Genomic DNA, 15,129 nt, shown 5'->3' with positions numbered 1-15,129 from the left:
AAATAGAATACTTGCGTCAATCGTATAAACATCATCGGCACCAAACTCAGATACAAAATATCTAATTCTCGAATAGTTCGATGTTTTAACTTTCGGCATTTTACGGTATCCAAACAGAAAAAACATAAAACACAATCGAGTAATAATCGAATATGAAACAAAATCAAAAAATATGGAGAACTGATACTGAAATAATTAAATACGTACGATAGACGACAATATATTGAAGAACAATAATAAAATAAAAATAAATAAAATAAATAAGAGGATATAAATGTATAAATATATTTTATATCACCAGGCTACTTAAAAATAGATTTTAGTAACATGTTAAATAGTAAATACCATATTATTCATCAACTATCAATATAAAACGAAAATGTGGGAATTTTTGGATTCACATAAATTAATATTATTTTTCATTCAATATAAACGAGATTTATGAAAAATACAAAATAAAGCATAAAATCATGTATATTAGCAAAAAATATCATTAAAACTTCAAAAATAGCATTAAAAATCTAAAATACTTCAAATATGCAAAAAATAGTAAAATTAAATTTCTTATTTGGAGTTCCTGGGTAATAACTAGAGCTCTTAAAACACGTGTCACGGAATTCACGTGTACACGTGAAATACGTGTTTATCCAAGTAAAAATCCATTTTCATAATGATGAAAATTAGTAATTTTATGTTATACACTTGAAGTTTTAATAAAATATTATTAGTACAGTATTAAGTTAAAGATATACGTTTTTATTTTGAATTTTACACGTGACACGTGAATTCCGTGAATTCACGTGTATTAAGAGCTCTAGTAATAACACGAATTAATAACTCACTCTGCTATCTCTATTTATATCCTATAATAAGTAGCAAATGCTATAAAATCCGAACCCTGGTTATTACTTAAAATCGATATATAGTTAGCTTTTTTATACATTTCACCCTAAAACTAAAACATTCCTAGCTTCACACAGAATCTAAAAAATGTGAACTATCTATGTTATATCGTTTATAAAAGTTATATCAATGCTATCTAATTCTTCAATCAATTTTTGATCACTATTTTAAATACAATCAATTTTATAGTTAAATTATTTTAATTTAAATTTTTTAAATTTTTAACTAGTTGCATTAATACATTTATTGATTTACAATAAAAATAATTATTGGCATTAAATATGATTATGAATTTATATATCCTAGGATATTCTTACCAGGGGGTAAAACTTTCCTGGGATAATTGTACCGGGGGGTGAAATATGTCTTGGAAAATCTATTATATCTATTAATATTTGCAAGTCTCATGGGAAACTTTGAAATAATTATTGAATTAGAAGGTCTGTCTTGTTTTTATAAAAAAATTATACTTGGTGGGGGGGGGGGTTGAACTCTTAATTAACCCTGTGTTAGCGTTTGTCATCTGATAATAAATTAAAAGATAAAAAAAAAAAACGATGTGGTATAGGGCAGGGGCGACCAAACGGTCGATCGCGGACGATTTGAGTCGATCATGTTAGAATTTATTTTTAGGCCACGTGCACGAAAATTAATCGTGATGGTTATGAACAAATTTTCGATAAAATTCATCTGTATAGTTTTTATCTTTTATTCTGGTTTACAAAAAAATTTTCCAAGAAAGTCGATCTTCAAAGGTGAAGTATATTTTTAGTAGATCTTGGCCGAAAAAAGTTTGGCCGCCTCTGGTATAGGGTGTACAATAGTTATCATTAAAATGTCGTACACTGGCAGCACTGTTGACCCATATGATCGTTGGAAACGTGCGGCACTATCACTTCGCAATTCTTTTTATCAAACGAGTTGCAATTTGCCGTCAGTCAGTTGATCCTCGGTCGTCGTGCTTGTCCTTCGGTTGTTACTCGATTCTACTTAATTATTTCATAGTTTATTACTTTCAACTAACTTCGTATTAAAATTAGACTATCGCTTTCTTCTGTTTTAATGTTAATATTAATTTTACGGTATTATTGTTTTTTATAATTTAACGTATTTATCAGTTAACCGTTCGATATTTAGTCCTTCTCAGAAAAGTTTTAGAAAAACATTTAAACATAATAATGTTCAGTGGGATTTTGTAAAGTGCACTAAAACGCATTCGTTTTAAATTCACAAACAAACGTATGTATAGGTTTTTGTATAGTTTGGGTCTATACAATCTTGGATTTTTACTTATATTATTGTGTTTTTTTTTTTTTAATTTTAAATGAGGGTAAATTCATAATTTTTTATTTGTTTTATATGACTAAGCTTTCTCAAAAAAAGGTTATCCAACATTTTTAAGATTGATAGAAATGCTACCTTGATTTGGCTTTTTTGGTATCAGTAAGTTTATTTGACATCTGTGTAGTTGAGCATTTCTAATATAATATTTTCTTGGTTTATAGTGTTATGAATTACTTTATTATAGATATGATTTAAAGATGAATTATAGTTTCTTATATTGGTAGTAGTTGGTACCCACACAGCAAATAATTGAAAAATGTAAAATTTATGGTACCTAATAGTATTTTCATTGACAGGTTGGAGAAAAAAAAAGTTAATATTTTCAATTTTTTAATCCTTAACGCAAAATAAATTTAGAAAATATTTATGAATATACCTACTTGTATAGTAGATACTGTCAACTGTTTTACGAGGATTATACGAAGATCTATTAAATAGATCTAGTAATAAATAGAGTAGGTAATATTAAATAATTACACTAAGAACTATTCTTAATGCAATTTATTATTATATTTTACTATGAATTAAAAAATACCTCATTCATTTTAACTTCCACATTAAACTAAAGTTTTTAGAACTGTTAAATTTGTATTTTAATATTTTTTTATAATTTGCGCGAGAAAAAAAGATTTTTTTTTAAATTTTAACACAAAAATATTATGTGATTTTGTTGAAATATTTGAATTTTGTGTATTTAGGTAAATACTGAAGAGAAAGTAGTAGTAGTGTAGGAATTAAAAATTTTAATTTTTGTCATATTTTAATATTTAGAAGCATATAAAAACAGTTAAATCATAGTTATTAAAAATAATTTTTGTTAATTTTTAAACATTTCATTAAAATGTATATGTTTTTTTTTTATGTGACCCAAATAAAAATTTTTAATTTTATATGATTTAAGTTTTCCTGATTATTGATTAGTAAATAATGTTATACAATATAATAATATAATATTAGGCTTGGATTTTATGTCTATTTTTAGGAACGGATACGTACAATGAGACCATGGTTTGGCCTGTTGTGTCTAAGCATTGTCACTTTGTGCGTGGGACAGCGTCAACGTCCAATTTATATGAACCAATTTGCTGTACACATACCAAAAGGCTCTGATCAGGCTGAACAAATTGCAGCTAAACATGGATTCAATAACATAGGACAGGTAAATTCAATTTTTCATAACTAAGTACTACAATGCGCTTAATAGCATTTAGTTTTCTTGTTCAAATATCTACAATAGATATATTACTTGAATATGAGTAGAGTCCATAACTAATCATTACTAATGACTTAATTCTTGTTACAACTAGGTTGATGTTATGGTTTATAGATAATTATTTTTACTCTATTCTTTAAATAGGTGTAAAAGGAATAAAAGATTTATTTACTATTCAAACTTTCAATTACAATTTTTGAATGAGAAATGGTTAATTTTTAATCAGTTTTTAATCTCTTGGACATATTTTATTTGAGATTATATGATATGAATTAAATTATTTGTATGAAATTTAAGTTATATGTATAATTTATAAGACTTTTTATTGAGTATTACAATGCCCATAAAATATTTTGTTTCAGTTCTAATTTTTTTGTCTTTAAATGTAATTTTTGTGGTCATTTTGATGTTATATAGTTATTAGTTGTAATACAGTCTTTAATTTTTTAAATATCTGATTATTGATGTTTCTAATTAAATTTGCTTCTTTATTAGTAAATTATTTAATAGTATGTCTAAAAATACTTTTTATATACAATTATAAACTAGGTATGAATTGTGTTTATAATAATTACTATTATTGTAATTACTAATTAAAAAAAAAAATTCAAATATTTCAAACAAATAAATTGGTAATTAAAATTGTTAGGACCTAATTTTTTAGTATTTTTTTAAATGAGAATTTTATTTAGCGATGTGTTATTGATTTTAATTCAATAAAATACAATTGTATCTTATATTGAAATAAATATAAGAGTTTCCTTTTACTTAGTCATCTTGATACTATCTAATTTTAGTAAATATAAAACCTAAGAACATTGAGCATACATTGAGTCAATATATATTATACCAGTTAGTTGTTAGGTCATTTATAACATTTAAAATCATTATTGATAACTTGTTGATGTTACTCGTGTTTTGTGATAAAACATATCATAGGTATTGTTTAGGACTAAGATGCTCAGAACTCAAAATTTAAATACTTATTATGTATTAATTTACTTTTTATGAATAAATTAGATAAATTTATCTTGATTACGTACTAGAATTAGCTATATTGCTTTTAAAATTTTAGTTATTGCAGATCAGCAGTATAATTATAGAATAGTAATTAGTAATTATTATATTCATCAATAAATTTCAAAAATTATTTTTTTGGCTGTACTTATAATATAAAATTTAAAATGAGAATATATCGCAATAACTCTTAAAATAGGTTGATTAGTTAGGTTATCTGAACAAGGTAAGAAAATACCAAATTTCTCGATCCAAATACCCAAACTCTGAAAATTTTTTTATAATTTTTACTTTTGATTTCTTTGATTATGACCCATTAAAACAGTGACTTTATATTATTATAGAATTAAATTGCATAACGGTTATTTCTTATTAATGTAATAATAAATATTAGTAAAATGTATAATCAAACCGGTTATCATGAATTTGTGTAGTCTAAATGACGCGTATGGCTTTTCCCCCCTTATTTTTTATTTCACGTAACTATCGTGTTCCTTGATGGTCATATGTTTATGGTGGAAGAATTTTTTACTTTCTCTGATCATGTCTGATACATTATAATTATTTAGCGGTTATTGCATGTAGAGTACTACTACGTCGGGAGACGTAGGTCGCAGGTCTCCCCTACTATCATCTGGTTAGCTCTTATTTAGATATGTCTGTCAAGTAGGTTAATCATTTAAAGATTCATAAGAATAATTGAGAGGGGGGTCGGTCACTTCACAATCATAAAATGATCCAGGTGTTTTGACATTTCGATTTGTAAAACGATGTCAGCACAACGACATCATATTTTCTGAAGCGATGTATGTTTATTTTTAGGGCGTTTTCTATGCTATAATAAATTGATATGAACATGATATAAATGTATGTACTTATATGATACTGTGTTAAAATTGAATTCTAAAAAGTTATTAGAACAAATCTCAAATTTAATGAAAATAAAAAAAAAAAATACGATTTTAGGGCTCTTCGAATTCCATTTATAGAATAAAAACTAGTTTTAAATTTACGAAAAATATAATAAAAATTATTCAGTTGCTTATAATTAATTTCATCACATGGCACGATTTTATAATTATCAAAGACGTTTTCTTTAATATTAATATAATATTTAATGTTTGAGTTATAAATTGTAGTTTTAAAGTTTAAACAAAAATCATATTATATTAGAAACGAATATTTTTCATACTTGAAAATGTTTGTCACCAGTATCTAATAAGACACAATTCTGTTTTCCCTTGTATGCTATTTTTTATTCTTATTACTCAATTATTTTCCTTTGAGAGTATTATTAAATGTTAGAGAAATAACTTAATTTCCTTGAAAACAAAAACTATTATTTTAATTTTTATCTATACTAAATATAACTTTTTTATTAGTTTCTAAACGTAAATCTTAATCCTTAATCATTTAAATTATTATAATTGACTTATATTTTTGAAATAAATTTCTAAAAATCAATAAAAAAAATATATATAACATATATCTTTTTTTAATTTTTCCTTTATAATGCCTTACTAAGTATAAGATATTTATAGTAACTGCAAATATTTTTTTTATATAAAATCAAACATTTTTATTTTTTTATTATGTTTTATTATTTATTATATTATATATGCAGGATACACTCAGAGACGCAGCTACATAGGAAAGAACCCCGGTGCAGTAAGCACACTAGGTTCCCTAATTAATATTATCTTTTTATGAAAATTCAAAGTATACGCTTCATATTGGTTTTTTAATTATTATGAAACAATAAATGAAAATAATCAATAGATAATTAATAGACATACAAAATAAAAAGGATATCGAGTTTATTACTATAAAACTAATATTGCATATTGTGTGAATTATTATTCCACTTTATTACCGATTGTAACTAAATTACTTCGTATGGTTTAGGAATTTACTGTTAAATATATCAATATTGTTAAATATTTCAAGGAAAGTAGGAGAAAATAACTTTTATTAAAAAAAAAAATACAAAGTGGACTTGCCTGTCGAACAGTTTGCCTTAATGACACAGAAAATTCATCAGACGTTGCATTATTGGGTTATATGAACATAATACGTTGTATTTTATTGAGTTTGAGATTAAATAGTTACATATCTGTAATAATTAATTAAATTATCTGATATTCGCTTAGAGTAAAAATAAAAAAATGAAATAAAAGTGTTGAAACAAAAGAATATATGTAAGTTTAGAATATAAAATGGCAAACAAAGGTACAATGTTAATCTTATATTGTGGATTATATATAAATGCCTGTGAATTATATTTAATGTGCCTTTCATTATTTATAAGCCGATTATTCATTGATGCTATTTTTTAAAAATATTTGTTTTAAGAAGAGTCAATAAACAAATAAACAATAAGTTTGGAAGCTGTGCCTCTTGCACTTAACCGTAGTCTGTAGTCTCAGAAATTTTCAATGACCCCGAGGTCCTGGGATACTGCTTAATTTTTCCCTATGATAATTTTGCCATTATATATACCATACGTTCTCTGTTGATGTTATATTAAGATTTTAATTTTCACCTTAGAAAAAAGGTATTGACATGTTTCCATTATATAAATAATATTTGTATTTAATATAATATATAGATTTATAAAGGTGAAATTTAAATAATATAATTTATATTTCTTATTTCCTATATAAATGTTTTAAATACTTAAAAGTTTAAATAATTTATATCCATTAATAGTTTCAGAATTACAAAAATCAAATTATTATTATTTTACTTTGGTGAATATTGGTATTAGATATATTTCAAACTATTAAACTCTTTTTATTTATTGTAAATGGATTAATATTTTAAATAATTAAAACCTAATTAAAACCTTATGATAAGTACAGTTAAAACCTCAAGAAAAATAATACTAAGTTATAGTATTTTGTGACTGAAAATAAATAATAAAATACGAATGCAATAAAATAATAAATAAACATATTTCATAATTTTAATTTAGTAATAGTATACATTTTAAATAACAACTAAATTCAATGTTGAATATCCATTTTATTTTAAAATTTGTGTCATGAAAAACAATCTATATTATTAGTATAAAGTTTAGCTAATGATTAAATTATAGGAAAAAAACGATGATGGGGAACTATAATTCTTTTTATAAAATGGAAGTAAAATAACTTAGATTTTCTTAAACAGGGATTGGGTGTATTAAAATTAATTATAGATAGTAATTCAAGGGAATCAGTATAACCATTTAATAAATCATATAATAATATAATATTATAAATTATAATACTTCTTAAACTACAATTTGTAAACCGTAGCTGGGATGTTTGAAAATTGGGCGATCATCGTTTTAGCCAAATCTATTTTTACTTGTATTATTGTGATGGCGTTTAAGAATCTCTTGTTTATCTACAGTTCTATCGATTATCGATAATTATCGATATTCGGGATAAGCCATCATTTTATATTGAAGATATACTCGTATAAGATATAATTGATTTTACGTTCAATAATTTCCACGCATTATAAATAAAAATAAACCGAACTATATAATATTATAAGTTATAACTTATATCATGTGTAGTTAGTGTTTGTGTTATCGGGATTGGAGTTCTGTGATCGAATATGTCAGTACTGTGACAACATATCAGTGTGAATCGTGAATATTATTCACTGATGAATATACGTATTTATTGAATATATTATAATTTATTTTAATTATTATATAAGATGTAATATAAAAAAACGATTAATAAATACAACAAACGTAATAGAAGAATATAAAAATTAAAAAATTTCAAGAATGACGTTTTTAAAAAAAGTATGCAACAATTATTTGAAATATTAAATAATAGTTAATTTATTAAAATTATAAAAAATATTTGACTTTATATATATACAAATTTAATTATAAAATTCAATTAAAGTTCAAAAATATGAATCTGAAAATTAAGTCAAACAATTTTTTGAGGGTCAATAAGAACCGCCCCTCTGTGGTGGCCCTTGGGTAACTTTAAATGGTTCTTAAACTATAATTTAGACAGTTATGTAGAAATAAATTTGGTGGAGACAAAAATCGAACATTTCCGTTTTGGCGGAAATAACTGACGCACTGAAAATTATACGAATATCTTGAAATAGCCATATTTAATTTTTAACACAACAATTTAAAAAATTAGTATTTATCGGTCAACACGACTACCATAACAGTTTGGTAATAATAAATTCTAAAAAAACTATTATAAAAACTAGGAATAGTAAATAATTATAATAAATAATTCATCCGAAGAGGAAAATGTTCATACATACAATTTGAAATACCGATAAATGGATTTTTGTGAAATGCGACAGTCAACAAACTAACTACCAACATGCATGTTTACTTTTTTTTAGCACGATTTCATATTATATTTCCAAAATATTTGTTTCTGAAAGTACAACTTAGTTTCGTGGTCAGACCTAATAGTCGTATTTTAAGTAAAACACCATATTTTTGGAAAAAAGACGCAGCATCTTTTTTATTAGATGGTAAATCCTAGATTTGCATTGTAAAACTTAAAATATTTGATGATATGATATAATATGACATGACAGTGGTCATAGCAAGTGTGTTAGAAAATAGCAAATAAGACGTGATGTTACACATGTTACTTATCTAAAATAAATCCCCACACCAATAAGTAATAATAATCACTACTCAATACGTCTTGTTACGTCTCGTAGCTAGGTAGTCGCGATAACCGATAAGTACCAAAAAATTTGTAGTTAGATAACAGTTTGTAAAATAACTAGTTTATAGTTTACTTTATAAAACGCTTTTTTGAAATCTGTATAAATAGAATTCAATTTGGCGCGATTATTATGTGTTATATGCGTTCATAATTATGCTTCATTTATCAAGAATTTTAAATTGATAAATTAAGACAATTTTTTAAAAATTAAAATAAAATAATATAATTCGTCGAAATTGACATTTTGGGTCTGTATCCATGCTATTTTATGCTTATAAATAATTTTTTTTCCTTAAGTTCCTTAATATCATATAAAATAATTAATAATGATATAATGATTATATTACATTTTAATCTTTTGAATATAAGAATTTTGATGGTTTGTTATTAATTTAGTATATGTTAATAAATTAACATTCAACTTTCAAGTTTAAAATATATTGTTAACTTCAAAAATGTTTAAGTAAACATCATATCGTTCATTGTTAATGTATGCAAATAATTATACGTTTAAATATTGATCAAATGCGTACTTTCTATTTGAGCATAAAATTAGTATATAAAACCGATCTAAATTAAAATTAAGTAGTTTGTTGATTTTGGTCATTATAGTTGTAGATGAAATGGTGTACATCTTAAATTTTTGTCGGATGAAACATAGTCATCGAACTGCTTTTGACATTTCGTTATAGACACAAATCAGCATCGCTAGTCAAATTATTATTGTTAGTAATTTTCAAAATCGGGAAAGTGGTTTTTTCCCTGGAGAGCCGGTTGGTTTTTGACAGAGATTAATGGCGTACCGATCATCGTTGATCGTTGAGTTATAATTTGTTTCTTGGCAAAAGGAAAAGGGATTCTTATTCGCGAGTAATTTAAAACAAATTACATTAGTGCTGTCTGGTTTGGTGTGCAGGAGCCAAAGAAAGACACTGACCAAATATAACCAGACCATCGTCGCCATCTCATCGTCATTGCATTAGTTTAATTGTTGTTGCAAATTAGAAACAGGCAACATATTCAAAATGTTAACAACTTGTAATTCGTGTTCTAGATTCAATTCTAAATTGCTTTTATAATTATAGTAGTGTTTCATTGGAATAAACTATTTAGATTTGATGTAAAAGTATTTTCTATTATTAATTAAAAAATGTACAATTAAACTATTTAGTTATTATCAGGGTTGGTAATACCAGTATACGCTTATAAAACGTTTTATACGGTAAACGTATAATATATGCGACTAATAATACCCCACTTATAAAAGTTTTGTTTAAGAAATTTACTCTAAAAAAATTAAAAATACATCCGATTTCAGATAATAAGTTAGGTTTTTAATTTTTATACTTAGTAAAAATATATTAGGTAGTTAGAAATTGTATAATTCAAATTATAAAAAAACTTCTTGTCTGTAATTTTCTTTTTTCATTCTCATTCTTACCTAAATTGTCAATCGCAGTCTCTCTCTTAGCGTTATCTTATTCTAAAACATTCAGGTGTTACGTTGCAATCACGAGACTATGTTTGTTTGTTTACATTTTGATAACAATTGAAAGATGGCGGCATTAGGGAAGTATTGTATTGCAATCATGGTTGTATTTTAGGAAGGGCGAAGGGGTGATCGCCCCCCGTGAATCCATATTTAAGAAATTGATTATATGTGAGAGATACACATTTCAAATTTTTTTTAATGTGGATCATTTTATAACGAAATCAAATTACACGTTGCTGTTAGTATTGAATTAGGCTTTTTGTCGGGTCCATACTTAGTGAAAAATCAAATAAAATACAAGCGTAACTTTCAAAACACAGACAGGTGTTAAAATATAACTACACAAAAGTCGATTCTAAGTAGATCCGGCATTAAATTAAAAAAAAAAAAAAAAATACAATTATTAAGGATTCACTTGATTTAAAAATTACCTAAAATTTAACTTGTAAATGTTGAGCCTGAATTGAAGAAAAAATTTGAGTTGCTTCCCCTTCCATAGAAGTAATTCTAAATACGCCCCTGATTGCAATGAGTTGAAAACTACAAAGAAAAAAGTACCTAACTAATAAAATAATGCTACAGACACGGAGTACAATTTATTGTTATATTTATATTCTAATGTTTTATAAATTAAATACCTTAAAAGTATTATAAATATTACATGTACATTTAATTTACTATAAATATATCTGTGATATAATAATGATAATTAGTAATAATATATTAATAGCGCCACAAATGCCTTTTTATAATTTATATTTTTCTTTTTTATTCATTTTTTATTCTTTTCCGTATTATATGTTTTTCAACAATTTTTGATGAGATTGTTGGCTATAAATTTGATTATGTTTAAAATTAAAATTTATATTATATAATTTCAATAAAATAGCGTTTTCACATAGAGTTCGCTATAACATAAATACAGGTTATTGATTTTATGTTAATTTCTGTAAAGCCTAAAAAAAATAATTATACCTTTGTCTAAAATACAAAATAACACGTTTAATCAAAAGCAAAAATAATTCAATTATTAAGTTATAATATAATATCGTCTTGAAAAATGTACTTTGGGCTGCGGCCCGTATTAAAATAAAATTAATAAATAAAACAATTGTAAAAATATGATTAAAATCGTATTAGGTATGCTTATTTAATTTTGACTACGAAAGTGTGGGTTATGAAAAAAATCGCCTTGTTTTTTTAGGTTGTGATAGGAATCAATATTTTTCAAGATTCTGAATAAATTGAAATTTAGTTAGTGTTTATTTGATTGCTTATTTATTTATTATGCAGTTAAATTTCGAAAATTCCGGAGTTTAAAATCAATTAATAATATCAATAGATTTCTAGTTTTTGAATTATTGAATAGTTTGAGTTATTTGAGTAGGTTTATTGTACTTATCATTAATATAATATAAAATAATAATTTTTAAGAAATATGTAGTATGAAGCTTTTAAGTTACAATAAAGACGTTTTAATGACCCATTTCATTGTCCACTGTTGTTCATAATTAGGCTGAACCATACTTTCTGATAATGGGTCAATGAAGACGCATACGATAGCTGATAAAAACTGTAAACGGTGGGATAAATTAATATTTATAATGCACCTTCCATTGATCGTAGGTACTACTCTTTCTACTACATAATATTTTGTTGTTTACAGTAACATTTCTGTTTTACCAAAACATGTTTTTATTGTTAATGATAGTGGTTATAATATCCATTTAATATTGGTTTCAGTAAATAGCTTGTATCTTGGTGAGGTTTTTACCTTTGATAATATCGAAAACGAATGGTAAAGTCCGGCCTTAAGGGCCCAACAAACTCAAATACTTGGTGAATTCAACTTACTAATGTTGAACGTTTGAGTATTTTTGTTAATCTTTTGTACGATTGTATTAGTTGCTAATCTACCAAACATAATAGGTATACTTAGTTAAATAATCTTTCCCTTTTGGTGTAATCTTATAGACTCAAGTTATTTGTTTATGAAAAATATTATTTATTGTTGTAGTGCCTATAATTCAAGCTGCCATAATCATTGACGACACAGAAAATATTTGAAATTTGTTTATAGTATTTACGATTTTTATGAGTATTACTTTAGTACACTTAGGTACCAATTAGATTACCGGTAATTAAATGTACTATTATAATTTATTGAGCTATTTTTTTGTTGTTGATATTAATTACTTATGTGATAAAAGTATATAAAGTTTGAAGATCAGACCTTAAATATCGTTACTAATTGTTTTCTAATTTTAGTATTTTATTTTGTTAATAAATGGTTTATTAACTATAGTATTCAAATAAATTAGATTAATTTAGTTAGGAATCTTTAGTAGTTTAAACAGAAATTACTCTTTCTTTGTGAATAAAATTGATAACCTATTTTTATTGCTACCTTTTAAGACTAATTTAATTTGGGTCTCAAACAGATCATCTACATCAGCGTTTCTCAACCAGGGGGTCGCGAACACCTTGACATGGGGTCGCGTATCTCAAAAATAATAAATCGCTGATTTACAAAATGTAAATTCAAATCAAATTTTTACCTAATATAGATGGAGGGGAGAATCGCGAAGTGATTGGCCATATTTTATACCTATTTTGGGGGTCACGATACTAAAAAGGTTGAGAAACGATGATCTACATTATTTATACGTAAAAATAAATTAAAAATATTAGCGAAATTAAATTCACACTCGCTATTTAGTAAAATGCCATTATTTCACAGATCATCTTTTTATTATAATTTAGTAATTTCAGAAAGGTTTGAGGGTTTGAGGCTTGTCCGAAGTATAAGAAAAACATGGTTTGTCATTTATAGGTAATATTCTATAAGACAATTAGTGATATTCGTTTTATAGTTATTGTAGAATTATGCATAAAGTAAGAAAGTAACTGAGTGAACATAAGGTCAACACTTATATTGGTCATTGTATTTGTATTATTGTGATTAATATTGTAGTAAATATCATAGATTTTATAATAAAACGAGATTAATAACACGGACAGGTAAATCACTGTAGACTAGGTTAGGTATCATTCTTTCTATTCAAGAACAATTAAGGTAGATATAGACAACATCCAATTGGCAGGTCAACTCTGCAATTTACTTAGTTTAATAACAGATTATACAAAAAAGTTTTATATAATCTGTGGTTTATTCTCAGATAAAATAAAATGTTATCTTTTGTTTTTTTTTTGTAAGTACGTAAGTTGTATGCATGAACATTTTAGTAATATTCTAATGTTCATGGTTGTATGTGTCATTATCATAGACATATTATGATATCTTAATATGTGTATGGTCATTATACATTATAGAATATGTTAGTCATTTATTTTATGTATTTACCTATTATTTTAATTATTTAAAATATTTGACAATGTTTTCTTAAATCTAATATCTATCTTTATTTAATTAAAAATATTAATTATAATCTATGCAGTTATTCACTTTTTAATAAATTACATAACTTTCTAATATTATTTTTCTCATTACTTAGGTTTTATTATAATATGTAAATCAAAAATGTATTTATTTATTTTTATATTAATTTACAAGTATAAACCATTTAATCATTTTTAATTTTAATTAAATTTTTTTAGTATAAGTTCATGTAATTGTTATATTTGTTTAATGTTCAAATTATATATGTTTTAATTCAATTTAACGGACTAAATATAAATATTATATTATACCATACATGTTCATGAAGAATATTTAAATATATGGATATATAGATGGTATATACTGTAAACTATCTCTACATCCATATAGTATTTATATTATATATTGTCTACTTTAATTTTAATTTTATTAAGGACTTGAATAATACGTGTGAATATGATTTGAATATTAGGCTGGAACAAATTTTGATTAATAAAACGGACCGAAACGTATTTTGGATTCGGTAACTTAGTTTATAAAATAAATTATTTTATTCAAACTACAAGTCATAGTTACTAAGTGAATATTCTTCTAATGACGTTAGAAACATGTGTATAACATAACAATATTTTTTTTTTCCGTTACTCTTTGGATCATTTAACAAATATGTCAGTTTTAACATAAATCAACCTATTCATTTATTGAAGATAAACCTACTGAAATGATCGCACGTTTTTTTTATTATAAGTTTTACGTTAAAATAATTAATTGATTATTGTTATTGACACTTTTAATTTATAAATAAAAAATTCAGTACTAAATAAAAATTGTTTTTAATTACTTGTTTATAGAATCTTCATGTTAAATGCGTGTATGTGTAAATTTTAGAGAACATTTTGAACTGCAATACTCTCATTTACTCAAACATTTTCGTATAATCAAGATAATTAATTTCAATCTCTTGTTTAGTAAAACGGTCAATTTTGTCTTGTTAATAATATAAATACGTAAACTTTAATTGTAATTCATTACAATATCTCGAACTATA

The 15,129-nt window shown here is 24.6% G+C and overlaps 1 protein-coding gene across 2 annotated transcripts in view; it reads left to right on the top strand.

The window, feature by feature from the left end:
- Positions 1-1,831: 1,831 nt before the first annotated feature.
- Positions 1,832-15,129, top strand: part of LOC112686301 (furin-like protease 2) — a 136,925-nt gene continuing 123,627 nt past the window's right edge. For both annotated transcript variants that reach the window (XM_025558516.1, XM_025558515.1), the window contains exons 1-2: positions 1,832-2,142; positions 3,230-3,406. In XM_025558516.1, the coding sequence (XP_025414301.1) occupies positions 3,245-3,406 (162 nt within the window). In that variant the 5' untranslated portion in view covers positions 1,832-2,142; positions 3,230-3,244. The remainder of the gene's footprint in view (positions 2,143-3,229; positions 3,407-15,129) is intronic.

Source organism: Sipha flava, unplaced genomic scaffold (genome assembly GCF_003268045.1).
Source record: "Sipha flava isolate LNK unplaced genomic scaffold, YSA_version1 303_pilon_pilon, whole genome shotgun sequence".
NCBI lineage: Eukaryota > Metazoa > Arthropoda > Insecta > Hemiptera > Aphididae > Sipha > Sipha flava.
The sequence above is the reverse complement of the archived record's forward strand: the minus strand, read 5'-3'. Positions and strand labels throughout refer to the sequence as shown.